The following is a 19872-nucleotide window of genomic DNA, read 5'->3' on the forward strand; positions in this document are numbered from 1 at the left end:
GTGATGTAAAATAAGAACAAACTATAAAAATCAGTTGACAAACTATTAACTCATCAGATGGATACAAATAGATTTACACAAAAAAAGTATACTTGGGTTGGTACTTATACTTGGATGGGTATTTATACAACTGATACAGCGACACAACAGAACGACACCAACTACATATATGAGAATACTCGCAGTTACTGATCACAGCTAGTACAAAAAAGCAATCCATCAAAGTTCATACTAGGATGAAATTTGAAAAAAAAGGCAGGACAGGAGTTTTGAGTAAAAAAAGGGCAGGATGAACAACTTGGCAAAAAAAAAAGATAGGATGACAATTTATGTAAAAAAAGTTAGGATAAACTAAGAAAAATAAGGGTCAAGACCGAAAAGAGTGAAAATAAAAAGGCAGGACAGAGATTACAATTAAAAAAAAAGGCAGGACAAAATTTTTCACCCCCCCCCCCCAAAAAAAAATCAAATGGTAGCTCCCTTCTTTAAACACTGAATTACCAATAGTCTTAATGTAATGTATTTTGTAAGTAATTCCTGGTTGTGTCTTCTTTTTTCTTTTTCTTTCTATAAACCAATATCCTAAAGCGAGTGTAAACCTTTGTCAATAATTCATTCTGAGGAACAGTATTAGAGATCATAAGAATTTAGAGAAACAATTAAAAGTCATATGATTTCGGAGGAACAGTATAAGTCTTAGAGATTATAATAACTCGGAGGAACAATAAAAAGTCTCAAGGCTTCTGAGGAACATCAAGAGATCATAAGAATTCGGATGAACAATCAAAAGGCATAAGAATTCGAAGGAACAATAAAAAGTCATAAGAATTCTGAGGAACAATAAGATAAAGGAATTTGGAGGAACAATAAGATATCATGAGAGTTCGGAGGAACAATAAGATATCATAAGAATTCGGAAGAACAATAAGAGATCATAGGAATTCTTATGATACTAGTTGACAATTCATAACAAATGTACAATTGGCTAACGAAAGAGGTTTATATTGATGAATAGAAAGTGACATTCACCTACAATTTACCTGTGCACAATCGGCGCAAATGAAAGATCGAAACTATTAAAAATCGGCGCAAATGTCAAACACCCAATAAAACACGAGACTTGCATTACACAGTGACATAACGCCAATTGCCTGTATATATATATCTTTATTCTCAATAAACCATCATTTTGACAAGGTATAGAGAAAATACATATTTACAATATATACAGTTTCTTAGAGAAATATAAACACACCGGCGAATTATTTAGAAAAGTAGAAATTCTATTTTTCCCTTAATGTCTAGAAGAAGAAAACAATAAACAAAAAAAATATAACCTCGAATGTTTCAAACTATTGCGCTTTACTCTTCCTATGAAAAGAATTTAATTTGCTTTCATTGATAATAAAAAGATTTTATTAATTTCCATAAAACAATAACGACAAAGGAATTATTATATATCTCTTCCTTACTCACTTTACTGTTTTTTGTTCAATTTTGCGCTCGGAATGTTGATTTCTTTTTTTTTTAATTTATATATACTGTAACTTATTATATGACAGTAAGTGGTAAAAAACCCACAGTCCGGGTCCGGCATTCAGTCCGGGTCCGGCGGCCAGTCCGGGTCCGGGTCCGGGTTTCATACCAAAGTCCGGGTCCGGAGTCCGGTCCGGTCCGTGTTTCAGTGCGTACCATTACAAAGTCATTAAACACAAAACCAATACAAAATTGGGCGCGAACGTGTAGGGTGCGAAACTAAAGCTTTCGACAATGTTCGAGACGCGTTTCATCATATGGCCGTCATGGCAGTATGCCGGGCCGTTACGTCCTGCATCGAAAGTGAAAGGGTGCGAACGAGACTGGGCGCGAACAGGCCCGGATTCTTCTTCAGGTCTATTCAAGTCTTTTCAAGTCCACTTTTAGTGTCTATTATCGACCGTGTAATATAAACCCACTGTGAATTAATCAAGAAATTGATGTGCTCCTAACCACAGGAGAAATTTACTGAAAGAAGAAGAAGAGTGTAACCCGCAGTCACGAAACAAATGTTTCTTTCCCCGACCCCGGCATTTCCTTGAAGAAAGTGTTTTAAAGGTTTAAAAAATAGGCAAAGTAATCAACCCTTATTTACATTTTAATATTGGAGCAGTTATTACCAGAATCTTGATCTTTATTGGACTACGGGGATACATCTAACATGTCTAAGGATATTAATGATCAGTGTGCTGAGGAATTGATTTGACAAGTAAATACAGGACACAAAATAAGTTTGTTTACAGCAAACAATCCTTTTAAAATCAGCTTTATCTGACAGGGTCTCTTTTTTCCTTCTACGTACATGTACAGGGGCGCGTATCATAGATGTTTTGGGGCGGAAATATATGCCAGTTGACTGGTACATACGTTATACATTGTGGATATTAACACAAATTGTGACAATGTATAACACATAACCTAGACTGCCAAAATATTCATTCACAAATGTATGAATGCCTGAACTCAAGCAACATCAGCTGGGAATGTATTCAATGTGGAATGCCCAACATATCCACTTCTATTTTCAATAACAAGTCAATTGTTACACCAAATCCATTTGACAACTTAGCTACATCTAATACATGTTCAAGTATTGACACTAACACACAGGTATCAAATACTCAATCATTACCATCAAAGAAAAATATTAAACCAAAAAGTAAACCTGTTACCAAACAAAGGTGTCAAAACAAAAAACCACGATGGCCATGTGGTACATGCCTAAAAGCAGTAACCTGGAATCAAAAGGCACTATGCTGTGACAGCTGCGATACTTGGTTTCACATTAACTGTCAGAGTATTCCATCTCACATCTACGAGTGTATGAATGCTAGTAATATTAGCTGGGAATGCACAAATTGTGGAATGCCAAATTTCTCCACTAGCTTATTCAATAACCAATCAAGCATATCATTAAATTCTAGTAGTAACTGGAGTATGAGTGATACATCACTCAATAACAGCCTAGGTGCTCCTCAGGCATCTTCATCGCCTATGGCTAAGACTAAATCAAAACCGAAAGTCAAAACATCACAAAAAGCCACTACTAAAAATCAAAAACCTATCAGGATACTTAACATAAACTTTCAATCGATACGAAATAAAAAAGAAGATCTCAATCAGTTAATTGATTCATCTAAACCTGATATAATCATAGGCACTGAAACATGGCTAGACAAAAATATATCATCATATGAATTCTTTCCATCAGAACTATTTAATGTCTATAGATCAGACAGACCACCAAATAAAAATAACCAAAGTCATGGAGGTGTACTTATTGCTATTAATAAAGAACTTATCAGCACAGAAGTAAGCGAACTTAAAACTGACTGTGAAATAGTTTGGTCTCAAATAAACATGACTGGTAGTAAGAACTTGTTAATAGGTGCATATTACAGACCACCATCAGATAAAGGAACATCTTTACAACAACTAGAACTATCACTTAGTAGAATCAACCAATCATCAAATACTAATATCATGATTGGTGGTGACTTTAACCTAGGTCATATTGACTGGTCTATACCTCAGGTCATACCGGGTAAACCGGATGCTGAACATCATAATAAACTTTTAGAATTACTAGAAAATTTTAACCTTCAACAAATAGTTAATACACCAACTAGAAAAGAAAGAATATTAGACTTAATCCTAGTTAACAATCCAACAACTGTTAACAAAGTAAACACACTCCCACCACTAGGACTAAGTGACCATGACATCGTCTACATAGAAATTGACACTTGGCTTCATAAAATCAGACAACAACCTAGAAAAATACTCAAATACGACAAAGCAAACTGGGAAAACATAGAAGCAGACCTTCAAAAAACACTTGAAGAGCTTACTGTTATGAATAACAACAACAACAGTACTATAAACGAAATGTGGGATTTATTTAAAAACAACATCACAAAATCAATAGATACAAACATCCCACATAAAATGTTAACATATAAACACCGACTTCCCTGGGTGCACAACAAACTCAGAAAAATGATAAATAAAAAGAATAAATTGTACTCTAAAATGAAAAAGGACAAAAAGCATATACTTAAATACAAAAAACTTAAACAACAAGTCCAACAAGAACAGAGACGTGCCTATTGTACATACATTGAAAAAATGATCCTTGACCTTCCAACAAATGACCCTGACCAAAGTTACAGCAACCAATCAAAACCGAAAAAACTCTTTTCTTACATAAAATCCATCAGAACTGACAATAGTGGAGTTGCTCCCCTGAAAAAAGAGGGACAATTAACAACTGATACAAAACAAAAAGCCAACATTTTAAATGAGCAATTCCAATCAGTCTTTACCACCGAAACAGCAAGTAATATGCCTGATAAAGGACCAAGTCCCCATCCAGTCATTCCATCACTCACAATTACCACACCTGGCATACAAAAACTCTTACACAACATCAATCCGCACAAAGCCACTGGCCCAGATAACATCAGCGGCAGAGTTCTAAAACAACTCCAAAACATAACGGCACCTATCCTCACCATTATTTTCCAGAAATCACTTACATCTGGCTGTATACCATCTGACTGGAAACATGCAAATGTCGCACCAGCATACAAAAAAGGTGAAAAATACAACGCAGTTAAGGTAGCACAATACAAAGATTTTATAACTCCAACTCCCAAGTTTTAAAATAATGTAACTTTCTTTATAATGCTTGAAAATTTATAAAAGTGGTAGTTTTGGATAGCTAACAGATTACTCTTTCAAATAAATGCAATTGTTAGTATTATGCAACAATTATGTAACCAATTATATTGTTAACTGTGTCTAAAATATTTTTCACCAAATTTCCACTTTCAAATGAAATTAGCTTCTGCATAGGTATCCCTAGAGGGTTGATTTTATTATATGTTGTTCCTATGGTCATTATCTACAAAAGCCTTTAAGGGTGTCTCAGATTTCAGATAGAATGTATAGAACAAATTTTACATCTAATTAAACATTATCTTCTTTTATGTGGTTAGGATGTTTACACTAATTAGAGATTTATAAGAGAATGGAATACAATAGACACAATCTGAGACACCCTTTGAAGCCCATGATGTGTTGATTAAGATTTCGTTAAAATTTTCTGTATAGTTAAAGAAATGATAGAGCTAAATTCATTCAAGTGAACTTACCCAGATTTTGCCACTAATTACATAATAATTGATTACATAATAATTGCATAATAAAAATATTGCATTAATTTAAAAGATGAATCTTTTATCTATCTATATATACCTCTTTTATTATTTTCTATGCATTCATAAGAAAGTTACAGCATTTCAAAGGTTAGTGATTGGAAGTAAACAAATCTTTGTATTGTGCTACCTTAACTACAGACCAATCTCTCTCACTTGTATCAGTTGCAAACTAATGGAACATGTCATAACAAAACATTTAATTAATCACTTGGAAAAAAACAACTTATTATACGACCTCCAGCACGGCTTCAGACACTCTAGATCATGTGAAACACAACTTCTATCTTTCATACAAGAACTGGCTTCAAATTCAGACAATAACACCCAAACAGACCTTGTAATTATGGACTTTGCCAAAGCCTTTGACAAAGTCCCACATCAAAGACTCCTATACAAACTACACTTCTATGGAATACAAAATGAAACACTTAACTGGATCTCTGCCTTTTTATCAAACCGCACACAAACAGTTGTCCTGGATGGAGAGTCATCAGACGTTGCTCCAGTTACTTCTGGTGTCCCACAGGGAACAGTTCTGGGTCCAGTTCTTTTTATGGTTTACATAAACGACCTACCAGAATATTTGAAAACCAGTAAACTCAGACTGTTCGCCTACGACAGCATCATTTACAAAAGCATCATATCTAAAGAAGATTGTGATAGCCTTCAGGAAGATCTTGATGCTGCTGCAAAGTGGGAAGAAGACTGGCTGATGGCTTTCCATCCAGACAAATGTACAGTTCTCACAGCTTCAAATAAGAAAAATACAATTAAAAAAGACTACATCCTTCACAGTCATACCCTAGAATCTGTCTCCGCAGCTAAATATCTTGGTATAACACTGCAATCTGACCTAAAATGGAACCAGCATACAAACAACATCATTGGCAATGCAAATAAAAGTCTAGGATTTCTAAAAAGAAATCTAAAAACATCAATCACAAACATTAAGTCCCAGGCATACCTAACACTTGCCGACCAAAACTAGAATATGCTTGTTCGGTTTGGAACCCTCATACTGCTGAACAATGCAATAAACTTGAGATGGTTCAAAGTCGGGCAGCTAGGTATGCCTGCAATCGTTACCACAACACCAGTAGCGTTACAGACATGCTCAATACCTTAAATTGGCCTACCTTACAACAACGCAGACTTAAAACTAGACTTATAATGTTCTATAAAATTGTTCACCATATTGTCGCCATACCATCAGATTTACTCATACCAACAGACAATAGAACCAGACAATTCCATCCACAAACTTACAGACACATACTTACATTTAAAGACTGTTACAAATATTCCTTTTTTCCGTTTACTATTACACAATGGAATGTACTACCTCCAAAGGTAGTACTTTCTCCGACCTTAAATATTTTTAGAGAACAGTTGACACCTACTGTTCTCTACAATATAAAACAGTAAACCTAGTAGTTATGTAAATAGTTTTGACCACATGTCATGTTAGTATTTGTTTATTTTTGGCACTTTTCTTTTGTAAATATTTATTTATTATTATCCTACGCATGCACAGCAGTTAGTAATCATCAAAAATCTGATGGATAACTGGATACCATAAGAAGAAGAAGATGTACGTACCAGTCAACTTGCTTATATGAGGAGGAACAATGGGTCCTGATCCTAAAATCCCCGACATAAAAACATGGAATCCTTAGGTCCTGAATTTAAAGAAATTTAAATTAACATGCCGAAAGTCAAAAAAAGAATTCCCCAATCCAGAAAGGATCAATCCAGAAATCCAGGGCTTAAAAACACAGATCCCGGAGTCCTGATAAAGGACCTACACCCCTCATATATTTTCTGCTAAAAACATCTTTTATCACAATGTTTAAGCATACCAGTTGACTGGCATATATTTCCACCCCAAAACATTTACATGTCCATGTATGACATGTATAATGATATGTGTGTAGTTCGTGTGCCAAACGTTAAAGTAATTCCAATCCCAAATCATAATAAATTATGTCATCTAAGACATACAATTAAGGTGATATGCAATGTTAGTTGGTATTCATGTTTTGATTGAGGTTATTTCATGTATTTGATATGGACGAACAAAAGCTGAAAAGTGTCTTTACTGTTATGGTAATGTCTTTGCTGTTACATGTATCTTGAAATTCAAATAAGGAATTTCCCTCATATGATTATTTTGTCAACATATCCATCTCAGATGATATAAGGTTTTATTTTGTCAGAAATCTATGTATTAATGATATTGGTAATTGTTAGCAGTCAGGGGACTTACTTTATCAATAAACTAACAATTCCTATAAAAAAGCTGACTTAAGTAGATACTATTGCAAGTAAAAAGCCCTCAAAGCAGTTATTTTCATTTTTTTCTGTTTCGTTACCATGGTAACTATGGATTTTTTTTTCAATTTCCAACACAAAAAAAAATTCAATTCTTATACTCATTTAAGGTTCTTATATTTCTTTATATGTATTTAAAATTTTACATCAAAAGGTTGAGGCATTAAAAAGTTCTGTTATTTTCATTATTTGATTTTTGCTTTTTTAACTGTTTTCGGTGCCATATTACTGTATTAAAGTTATCATAGAAACGGTCTAAAAATATGACATATTCAACACATTCAAAATGTCGTACCTCAAAAACTATACATCCAATCTCCATGAAATAAAATGTAGTTTCTTTCTTTTTAAAAGATCTTTCAAATGCATTAAAGATAACTTAAATATGACTAATGAAATATTTGGCTGCACCAGGCTATAAATGAGTGATTTTCTAAATCACTGATTGAAGTAGCATTATTTTCATAAAGGTTGGAATTAAAGAGTTGTCTTTCTTTAATAATCACCTATTTAAGTAGTACAAAATAATCACTAGAAGTGATTTAATTTTACTGTAGCTTTAAATATAGAATACTAATGATCCAGGGACTAATTATGTTTCTAAACTTATCAGAGCCAACATCTGTGTTGTCCAGGATGACCAGGTCATTTCAGGTGATGACCTTGTACTGAATCTAGGATAATGACATAAAAATCACTTGTTTAAGTATCATACCTCAATTTCCTTCCCAAAAATCACTTCTTTAAGTATCATTATTTTAATAACCCCCACTTATTTTAACACCCCCGAACAGTGAAACGCGAACAGTAGAATTTTTTTAAATAATCTGAAAGATGGAAACCTTGAACTTTACAGGAAAAATACTCCCACTGCTGGGAAAAATCTGTCAAGAAAGTATCAGTTCATTATGTAAAGCCATTATTACAGCATTTTTTCAACTAAAATAGAAATTGCAGCTAAATGATAGCATCAAAGGCATAAACCTTGCTACTTTAAAGAAGCAAAAAATACATTTTTTTCAATTTTACTAAGGAAAAGATATTATTTAAACTTGTGTTTGAAATTTTTTTTAAATTACAAAATCAAAATTTGAATTTGCTACTCAAATAAGTGATTTAAAAATCACTTACATCAGTAAGTCCCCTGATTGGTTAGTATTCTAAGAGTTTTTTCCATGTTTTTTAGGATGATGAATGTCCAACCTGTTACATTTTTCATCTTTACTGTTACCATGGTTACTGTCTCTCCTATTGCTTGTACCTTTTTTTTCTGTAGTGGGTCTCATTGGGGTCTAAGCGTGACACGGGATTGCCGATTTTTTGTAAGCGTGACACTTGAAAGTCAATTTATATTATTGTATCGTGAAAACGGGAAATGAGGTCTAGCGGGACCCGGGAAATGACAAAAAAATGAGAATTGCTTATGTACATAGTGTAAGCGGGATGCAGGAATCTGACAAAACAATAAGCAGGATCCGGGATCAGAACCCCCCAATGAGACCCCCTCTTTAGGACATGTAGGAATAGCTGACCCAAGTTTGACATTTTTTGTGTGAAAATCTCAAATGGAATACAAGTTTTTTTTAAAAGAAAGGTGCGGGAGTTTCTTGCTGCATTGAAGACCTATTGGTGACCTTCTGCTGTTGTCTGTTCTATGGTCGGGTTGTTGTCTCTTTGACATATTCCCCATTCCCATTCTCAACTTTATTTTAATATATATATATCATTTTTTTCTGCTATCACCTTAGTTGAACAAAGGTATACAGAAAAACATTAATTAACATTACTTTGCGTTGTACATTTGGTGAGGAAGTATTTTATTTAAAAATAATGATCATTGCATCATGTTTAGCATCCAAAAGTCTCCTACATGTCCTAGGACATGTCAGACATGTAGGAGTTATAAATACATTTTTGAAAATTTATAAGATTTCAAAATGCAAGTTCTTAAAAATTAACAACAATGTGTTCACATTTTAATTTTTTAAGACTTGAAATACATTTATTGAAAATCACCTGAATATAATTTACCTTGTATAACCCAGGGAAGCTACACAAGGGACCCTGTATTTACAATGATCCATCGTCCAGGGGTAAACAGTAGACTATTTTATATTTTTTTTTGCATATATAAGTTATACATTCATATTAAGTACACAGACAGAGTTTGCGTATAAAAGATTTATAAAATTCTACAGTAAATAAAGTACACCAAAAGTCTTCAAAAGACACACTACAATCTACACAATAATTTACCTTCACTTATAATTGTTATTGACATTTGATTTTTTGTACTTTTAACACCTGGATTACATTGTAATTATGTGTCTGTCAGTTATTTTATAGGTCACATGCTCGACATTGTAAATGTGCTGACTTGATCATTGTTATTTTCTTTTTTTTAGATAAGTTAAATAGGAAGATGCCACTACGAGAACATTGGGATGGCTTTAGGCAAAAGGTAATACAATGTACTGTACTCTCAGGGTTATCTCTCAATGTAAATGAAAAATAAGGGGTACATACAGGACAACCTCTAAAATTTTAACTGTTTTGGATTTGATCCATTTTATCATGATAATAGATACAAAATAAGGAAAACTACCTTTACCTTAGATAAATTAAAATAAATAGGGTATAATCCCACTGTCAGATATTTTGTCCTGGAAAAGCCCCTTTTGAAATAACTTCCCTCTTTAAGTACTTATTATAAACCTAAGACTATGCAATTAGTCTTACAATAAATGTACTTTTATGATGAAATGGTGGTCAATATTGGTTTTAACTGGTCAGTACTGGTCATTGGTGGTCAATATAGATGGATTGGATTTTGAACCAACTAGATCATATGAAAAATGGTTTCAAACAGGGGAAGTTAATGCTAAATGTGTACTATTAATTTCATAGTGACTTTTCAATTATTGAAAAAAAATGTATTTTATCACAGGTGTTGGAGTTTAATGTGATGTACCCAACTGCCCATGTGATCTGCCTTGCCTGGATAGATAATGATGTAGTTTGTGAAGGTTAGAAAGTTATTTTACTGTTACATGGTATATCATGCACATGTTTATCACTCTTTTTTCACAGTACTGTTGCAAAAGCTATAGAAGAATGATGAAATGTTCAATCAGCAAAATATATCTGATGGACAAAAATCTATTTACCTGTCATATTTCAGAACTATCAGTTTACTTTAGGGGTAACTACACCTTATATAAGAATGCAGGATTTTGATTGGCTGTTAGCCAGTGTATTTTTTGCATGTTCAAACAATTTTTCCTCAATTCAACAAATTTGCCATTTTTCACCACTACTGGTGAATTTGCCTCAAATTCCCCTCTCAGCCGTGGTATTTGCCATTTTGGATATTCCTTTTTTACCCTGGTGTGCCTGTTCCCACCAAAATTATTCGGAACCTTTCTCACTTTATCTAGATTAATATGACAACATAGTTATGCGCTATTGATTGAGATAAACTGAAAAATGCCAAGAAATATACATATAAAGAGAAGAAAAAACATCAATACAAACAAACAATTTAATAATGGAAATTCAGTTTGAGGGAAAAAGTTTTATAAATAACAACAAAAACAAGAAACATAACTTTTTGATTTGAAATGTCCTTCTTGAGGGATTCCCTGTTTTCCCCACCTACATTGTAAAGCACCCTAAATTCCACACATTTGACTTTCATCCTTTTTTGGGGGTTAAATTAACTATTTATCACACATGTGATGATATATAAGAATCAAGATATTGATCAAAAAGCATTTTATTTTTTTTCTTATAAATAGTAAATATCATTCTTTCAGCACTTTATGAAATTGGCCCTTATGTGAAAAAAATCAGAGGGAATTGGCCCTACCTCTTCATCTACCTGAAAAGTAGAAGAATCAGACCCTTACATGACTTATTGCAGCTGGTTATTGTCCCTGAAAACACAATTTTTGAGGTTTTTTTTGCAATTATCCTCAAAATTATAGAAGATAGAAAAAATGTTTGATCTGAAAAAAATACAGTATTACGCTGTATGTTGTGATGTAAACATCTGTTTGTTGGTTCATCTGTCTGTTATCCTGTTATCATGATATCCTGTTATCCTTTTATCATGATATTCTGTTATGATCATGATATCCTGTTATGATCATGATATCCTGTTATGATCATGATATTCTGTTATGATCATGATATCCTGTTATGATCATGATATGCTGTTAGGAGGATATCTGTTATCCTGTTATTGACATCCTGTTATCATGTTATACTGTTACCCTGTCATCCTTTTGTCCTGTAATCATATCCTGTTATCCTGTTAGGAGGATATCTGATATCCTGTTATCCTGTCATCCTGTCATCCTGTTGTCCTGTTATCCTGTTAGGAGGATACCTGTTACCCTGTTATTGACCTCCTGTTATCATGTTATACTGTTATCCTGTCATCATGTTGTCCTGTAATCATGTCCTGTTATCCTGTTAGGAGGATATCTGATATCCTGTTATCCTGTCATCCTGTTGTCCTGTTATCCTGTCATACTGTTATCCTGTCATACTGTTATCCTGTCATACTGTTATCCTGTCATACTGTTGTCCTGTTATTGTTATCCTGTTAGGAGGATATCTGTTACCCTGTTATCGACATCCTGTTATCCAGTCATGCTGTTATCCTGTCATCCTGTTGTTCTGTTATCCTGTCATCCTGTTGTCCTACCATCCTGTTGTCCTACCATCCTGTTATCCTTTTATCATGACCCTCTGTAGTATCCACAACTTCTAAAGTTGATTTCCTGTGTGTGTGTGTGTTTGTTAATTTTAATTGATAAATACTTATACTTATAATTTCTGTATTTTTATACGACCGCAAAAATTTTAATTTTTTGGTCGTATATTGCTATCACGTTGGCGTCGGCGTCGTCGTCCGAATACTTTTAGTTTTCGCACTCTTACTTTAGTAAAAGTGAATAGAAATCAATGAAATTTTAACACAAGGTTTATGACCACAAAAGGAAGGTTGGAATTGATTTTGGAAGTTTTGGTCCCAACATTTTAGGAATTAGGGGCCAAAAAGGGCCCAAATAAGCATTTTCTTGGTTTTCGCACTATAACTTTAGTTTAAGTGAATAGAAATCTATGAAATTTTGACACAAGGTTTATGACCACTAAAGGAAGGTTGGGATTGATTTTGGGAGTTTTGGTTCCAACAGTTTAGGAATTAAGGGCCAAAAAAGGGCCCAAATAAGCATTATTCTTGGTTTTCGCACAATAACTTTAGTATAAGTAAATAGAAATCAATGAAATTTTAACACAAGGTTTATGACCATAAAAGGAAGGTTGGGTTTGATTTTGGGAGTTTTGGTCCTAACAGTTTAGGAATAAGGGGCCCAAAGGGGCCAAAATTGAACTTTGTGTGATTTCATCAAAAATTGAATAATTGGGGTTCTTTGATATGCCGAATCTAACTATGTATGTAGATTCTTAATTTTTGGTCCGGTTTTCAAATTGGTCTACATTAAGGTCCAAAGGGTCCAAAATTAAACTTAGTTTGATTTTAACAAAAATTGAATCCTTGGGGTTCTTTGATATGCTGAATTTAAAAATGTACTTAGATTTTTAATTATTGGCCTAGTTTTCAAGTTGGTCCAAATGGGGGTCCAAAATTAAACTTTGTTTGATTTCATCAAAAATTGAATAAATGGGTTCTTTGATATGCCAAATCTAACTGTGTATGTAGATTCTTAATTTTTGGTCCAGTTATCAAATTGGTCTACATTAAGGTCCAAAGGGTCCAAAATTAAACTAAGTTTGATTTTAACAAAAATTAAATTCTTGGGCTTATTTGATATGCTTTATCTAAATATGTACTTTGATTTTTGATTATGGGCCCAGTTTTCAAGTTGGTCCAAATCAGGATTCCATATCAAGTATTGTGCAATAGCAAGAAATTTTCAATTGCACAGTATTGCACAATAGCAAGAAATATCTAATTGCACAATATTGTGCAATAGCAATTAATTTTCAATTGGAGTTATCTTTCTTTGTATAGAATAGTAGTTGATAATATATGTTGGAAATTTGCCAGACATGACTATAATGTCATTTTCTATTTTTATTTGCCAATAACTTTATGTAAATAACTTCATTGGAAATTTGCCAATATAAAATGTTGCTGATGAAGCTTTTTTTACTTATCTTATCTAAAATATTTTGAGATAATGTATGTTGGACATTTGCCAGACATGACTATGATGTCATTTTCTATTTTTATTTGCCAATAACTTTATGTAAATAACTTCATTGGAAATTTGCCAATATAAAATGTTGCTGATGAAGTTTTTTTTATTGTTTTACACAATAAACAATGTATATTCACTTTTACTACCAACCAATCTTTACCATTCAGTGATAACAAGCACTTTATTTTACATTTTAATATTTTATGATGTATTTAAAAGAGTAGTTATTGTTGCAAACTCCATTCGAAATTTGAATTGATATCAGTTTTGGAAAAAGGGAAACGGGGATGTGAAAAAAAAGGGGGGGGGGGTTAAATTTTTCTAATTTCAGATTTCATAAATAAAAAAAAATTTCTTCAAACATTTTTTTGAGAGGATTAATATTCAACAGCATAGTGAATTGCTCAAAGGCAAAAAAAAACTTTTAAGTTCATTAGACCACATTCATTCTGTGTCAGAAACCTATGCTGTGTCAACTATTTAATTTTAGATTTAAAAAGTTTGAAGAAGAAATCTTTAATTGATTTGTAAAATCTTGACATTTGTTTTGTGTAAAAAAACACCATGTAATGTCAAAAATTTGATCACAATCCAAATTCAGAGCTGTATCACGCTTGAATGTTTTGTCCATACTTGCCCCAACTGTTCAGGGTTCGACCTCTGCGGTAGTATAAAGCTGCGCCCTGCGGAGCACCTGGTTGTTATTGTTGTCCTTGTGTCACTATGACCACTACAAATCTTAATATACTTTATTTACAGATATAACATGACATTTTCCATACTAAGTATTTGCCCTGGTATTAGCCTTAGACTCCCATATATCGAGTATTAAGGCTCAATGAATATGGATATTTTCCCTCAAATTTATGAATTTGAGGACAAATCTGGATTTTCTACTGCTAAATTGTCCTTAATGTTCCTGAGGGCAAATAACAGTCTCTGACTTAAGGCTATTATTCGAATGCAAAAGCTTAGATATTACTACAAAATGTATATAATAGTTGTGATTCAGTACTATCTCGGTCAAGTTCCAATTTTAGCGCCATAATAATATTATTGTTAGAGCTATTGCCCTTTGAACTGTTATTTTCTTTATTTTTTCTTGTAATCGCTCTCAAATGTCTAAAACCTTGACAGGTTTAATTAAGAAATAATTCATGGAAGCCATAGATTGTTGGAAATTTACACATGGTCTGGGCCGTGATATTCAAATTTTATCCTGAGCGTTAGCTAGGGATAAATTTAACGACTATCACGGCCCAGGCCATGTGTAAATTTCCAACAATCTATGTCTTCTATGACTTATTTCGATTCTAATAGGACAAATACGGTCATTAAAATACTGAAGTGAGGGATGGTTTGGTGTGTGTGTGGCTGATCTTTTTTACTCCCTGTTTGATAAAGCTCAAATATCTTAATAAATCCTAAATTTGCATGGGTAATTTTGTGAATAACCGCTAAAAAAACTGATTTATTCTTCTTATTCTCAAACCCAACATTTGCCATTTTTAATTTACATGATTTTCTCGTAAGCTTCCGTCAAATCCAAAGTTGACATTTAGTTACTAACGAGCCCTCATGTTGACTTGCTGAAATTAGTAAATATGCAAATAATTAATGCAATAGAAAATAAAATAAAACAAAACCTACCTCAAAAATCAGTTTTAATACAATATCATACAAATTTTGATGGTTCACCTAACAGAAAACTTTCAACTTTAGCAGTTTCATTTGTATGACGTCATGTTTTGAAATGACTTTAATGTGCAAAAAGAATTAAGACTTTCACGGAATTTTATTTTATTTTTATTTTGTTGATTTCTCCGAGCTGTTGTGCATTACTTCTTTTTATAATGCATCCAAATAAAAATAACAGTTATTTTGTCTTTTTCTAAATGCACTTTTTAAAACTATAAAATCTTCAAAGGTTCCAATACATGTAGATTTACATGGGAGTATATTGTAACAGCCATTATTATGTATATCTCTGAGTCTGTGCTAAGTATAGGTATATTGAGAATTTTATCACAGTGTTGTTTACAAAGCATAAGAAGCACATCATATTAAAAACAAATTTATATCATAGTTGTAATTGTGTTTTACCTTGTTCAAGTTCAAATTTCAGTGCTATGCCATTTTTAATTGCCCTATTTAATTCTGAAAATTTTAGTTCCAGGCGGGAGACATTTGAATGCTGTCCTTTTATTTACATATTGTTTGTATATATTTTGTAGGTACCAATGAGATGAAGAATATTACATTGGAACTCATAAAGAAATACAAGGATCTTCTTACATCATGCATGTTATGTAAACCACACCCCATTTTCTCTGAACATCCTAAAGGTAAAGATAAAATACATAGAATCTAACTGTGTGTGTTGTATATCTCAAAACCTTATGAGATCCCCACCCCTTAACCATATGTGTTGTATATCTCAAAACCTTATGAGATCCCCACCCCTTAATCATATGTGTTGTATATCTCAAAACCTTATGAGATCCCCACCCCTTAACCATATATGTGTTGTATATCTCAAAATCTAATCAGAGCCTCACCCCTTAACCATATGTGATGTATATCTCAAAACCTTATTAGATCCCCACCCCTTAACCATATGTGTTGTATATCTTAAAACCTTATCAGATCCCCATCCCTTAACCATATCTGTTGTACATCTCAAAACCTTATGAGATCCCCACCCCTTAACCATATGTGTTGTATATCTCAAAACCTTATGAGATCCCCACCCCTTAACCATATGTGATGTATATCTCAAAACCTTATTAGATCCCCACCCCTTAACCATATCTGTTGTACATCTCAAAACCTTATGAGATCCCCATCCCTTAACCATATCTGTTGTACATCTCAAAACCTTATGAGATCCCCACCCCTTAACCATATGTGTTGCATATCTCAAAACCTTATGAGATCCCCACCCTTTAACCATATGTGTTGTATATCTCAAAACATTATGAGATCCCCCACCCCTTAACCATACGTGTTGTATATCTCAAAACCTTATGAAATCCCCAACCCCTTAACCATATGTGTTGTATATCTCAAAACCTTATGAGATCCCCACCCCTTAACCATATGTGTTGTATATCTCAAAACCTTATGAGATCCCCAACCCTTAACCATATTTATTCTTGTTCCTTATGAAGTAAATTATTAACCTTAAAGAGGGTATGATACGGTATGAGGGGGGTCAACCCCATCCTACATTTCATGTATTTTAAATATAACTTCATATCTAAAAAAACACCCTAAACCATATATTCTAGTTCCTTGTCTTGTGACATAAGGAATAATTGACAGTTTTGGGGATCTGAGTGTCCCCATTGTCTCCGTTTAAAACATGAATTTATAATATCTATTTTGATTCAGATGGGCACAAAAATCTTTGAATAGTCTGATTTCAATAAAATTTGGTTTTCAATTGGACAAAGGAGCGAGAATTCATTTTCAGCATTATGTTCTTACATGTAGCTCACCTGGCCACAAGGGCATTGTAAGCTATTGCCTTCACACGCCATTTGTCAACTTTTGTTGTAAGTCTTTTGTTCTGAAACTACTAAACTGATTTGGCTCAAACTTAGCCACAATCATATTTAGGTTATCTATTTTAGATTAATCCATGGACAAAAAACAAAATCGGGGTAACAAACCAAAACCGAGGGAAACGCATTAAATACATGAGGAGAACGACACAACATCAAAATGCAACACACACAGAAACGGTCCAAGCACCAGACTAAATCCCACGAGAACAACAAACATAACATCAAAACCAAACACATTAATTTGGGATAGACAAGTACCGTGACCCGTATTACGGTAATGTGAACCCACACTCAAAAATAAGAGAAAACAAACAACACAACGTTAAAATGTAACACACACAGAAACGAACTATAATATAACAATGGCCATATTCCTGACTTGGTACAGGACATTTTTAAAGGAAAAAATGGTGGGTTGAACCTGGTTTTGTGGCATGCCAAACCTCCCTTTGGAGTTCCCTTTAAATCCTCCTTTAAATCTTGTTTTGATTTTGTCAGCCAACCAATAAACATGGCCACTGTTGCTAAATATAGGACATAAGGGTCAAATGTATAATAAGATACAGAAAAAGCTGTTACTTACAAATGACCAACATGGTCAGTTCTACTTGCATCAAGAGCTTCATCGAAATCCAATTACCGATGGTGGAGTTGTTTTTTTGCTTTTATCTTCAAAATTTTTAAGAGAGAGGTAATCAACGTAAATTGCTAAATGATCCATATAATGAGCTCTTCTGGGTTGTTCAGTTTCATTTATATCCAAGTACTAACGCCAGAGTTGCAACCCCTGAAAGGCCATTTTTTGCCGATTTTTTTTTGTTTTTTTTTGGCTATTAACCTAAAAAACTATATGTGATACATAATCAATGTCAACTGCTGAAATGATCAGTATGATAAACCCTTCTTGCTTGTAAATGTTTGACAATATCGGAGTACCCTATGATGGAGCTGTGGCCTCTAATGGTAATTATTGACAATTTTTGGTTTATTTGGCTATAATTATATCATGAAAACAATACATACATAAGTGATAAGTTATCAATAAACTCATAATAGTTACCAGGATTGAAATTTTATCTTCACACCAGATGTGCGTTTCGTCTCATCATTGACGCTCGAATCTAAAAATGTTTAAAGGCCATGTAAATGGCTGAAAAGATCAGTATAACAAGCTATTTTTGCTTTCAAAGTTTTCTGTTCTGATGACGCCAATTTACTGTACCTTCACCCTGTACTTTAGGGGGTCTCATTTCTTGTTCCTTGTCCTGATTATGTCAATGTTCTGTACCTTCCCCCAATAAATTGTAGCAGTTTCATTAAGTGGTGTTGTCAATCCAGTACAGTCATGATTATTTTAATTTGACGACTGTGGATTCTGCATCCGCTAAAGGCGATGTTACAGAAATTAGATACAAAAGGCATTGGTTCAGTAGTTTTTATACGACTGCAAACTAAAGGCGATGTTACAGAAATTAGATACAAAAGGTTATGGTTCAGTAGTTTTTATACGACTGCAAACTAAAGGCGATGTTACAGAAATTAGATACAAAAGGCATTGGTTCAGTAGTTTTTATATGACTGCAAACTAAAGGTGATGTAATTGTTACAGAAATTATTTACAAAAGGCAAACAATTTTTTGGGATCGTATAATGATATGATGTCATCATCGTCTTAGTCGTCTGAAGACACATTTGGTTTCCGGACAATAACTTAAGTTTAAGTGAATGCATCTCTTTGAAATTTAAGAAGAATGTTCAATACCACAAAAGGAAGGTTGGGATTGATTTTGGGGATGATGTTCCCACAGGTTTAGGAATTAAGGATCACAGGGGCCCTAAAACAAGCATTTTTCTACTTTCAGGATAGTACATTGTTTGTAACTTGTGTACGAGTACTTCAATTGCTCTGAAATTGTACCACACTGTTTAATACCAGGTTTGGATTCATTTTTATACGCCTGTCGTCTTTTAGACGGGACGTATTATGGTATACCGTTGTCCGTCCGTCCGTCCGTCGTCCACACTTCGGACAATAACTCAAAAACACTTACTCCAATTTCCATGAAACTTAAGTGAATTGTTTATATATATTGATGTAAGCTCCCTTTCAATTTTTATAAATTTCAGATTTTATGTTTTGGATTTATGGGGCTTTATTCATAAAAAAAGGGGGATTTTCAACACTTCGGACAATAACTCAAAAAGGCTTTCACCAATGTCCATGAAACTTTGGTGAATTGTTTATATCTATTGATGTAAGCTCCCTTTCAATTTTTATAAATTTCAGATTTTATGTTTTGGATTTATGGGGCTTTATTCATAAAAAAAAGGGGGATTTTCAACACTTCGGACAATAACTCAAAAAGGCTTTCACCAATGTCCATGAAACTTTGGTGAATTGTTTATATCTATTGATGTAAGCTCCCTTTCAATTTTTATAAATTTCAGATTTTACATTTCCGTGTTATGAATTTTTATGCT

General features: G+C 33.4%; 1 protein-coding gene across 2 annotated transcripts in view; it reads left to right on the plus strand.

Annotated features, from left to right (window-relative positions):
• Positions 1-1846: 1846 nt before the first annotated feature.
• The window catches only part of LOC143054978 (uncharacterized), a 32032-nt gene continuing 14006 nt past the window's right edge, over positions 1847-19872 (plus strand). The window contains exons 1-4 of one of the 2 annotated variants that reach the window (XM_076228088.1): positions 1847-2112; positions 9995-10050; positions 10537-10615; positions 16057-16167. In XM_076228088.1, coding sequence (XP_076084203.1) covers positions 10012-10050; positions 10537-10615; positions 16057-16167 — 229 coding nt within the window. In that variant the 5' untranslated portion in view covers positions 1847-2112; positions 9995-10011. Of the gene's footprint in view, positions 2246-9994; positions 10051-10536; positions 10616-16056; positions 16168-19872 lie in introns of both variants that reach the window. The other variant, XM_076228087.1, reaches the window with a different exon arrangement.

This window comes from Mytilus galloprovincialis, chromosome 12 (genome assembly GCF_965363235.1).
Source record: "Mytilus galloprovincialis chromosome 12, xbMytGall1.hap1.1, whole genome shotgun sequence".
NCBI classification, from domain to species: Eukaryota; Metazoa; Mollusca; class Bivalvia; order Mytilida; family Mytilidae; genus Mytilus; species Mytilus galloprovincialis.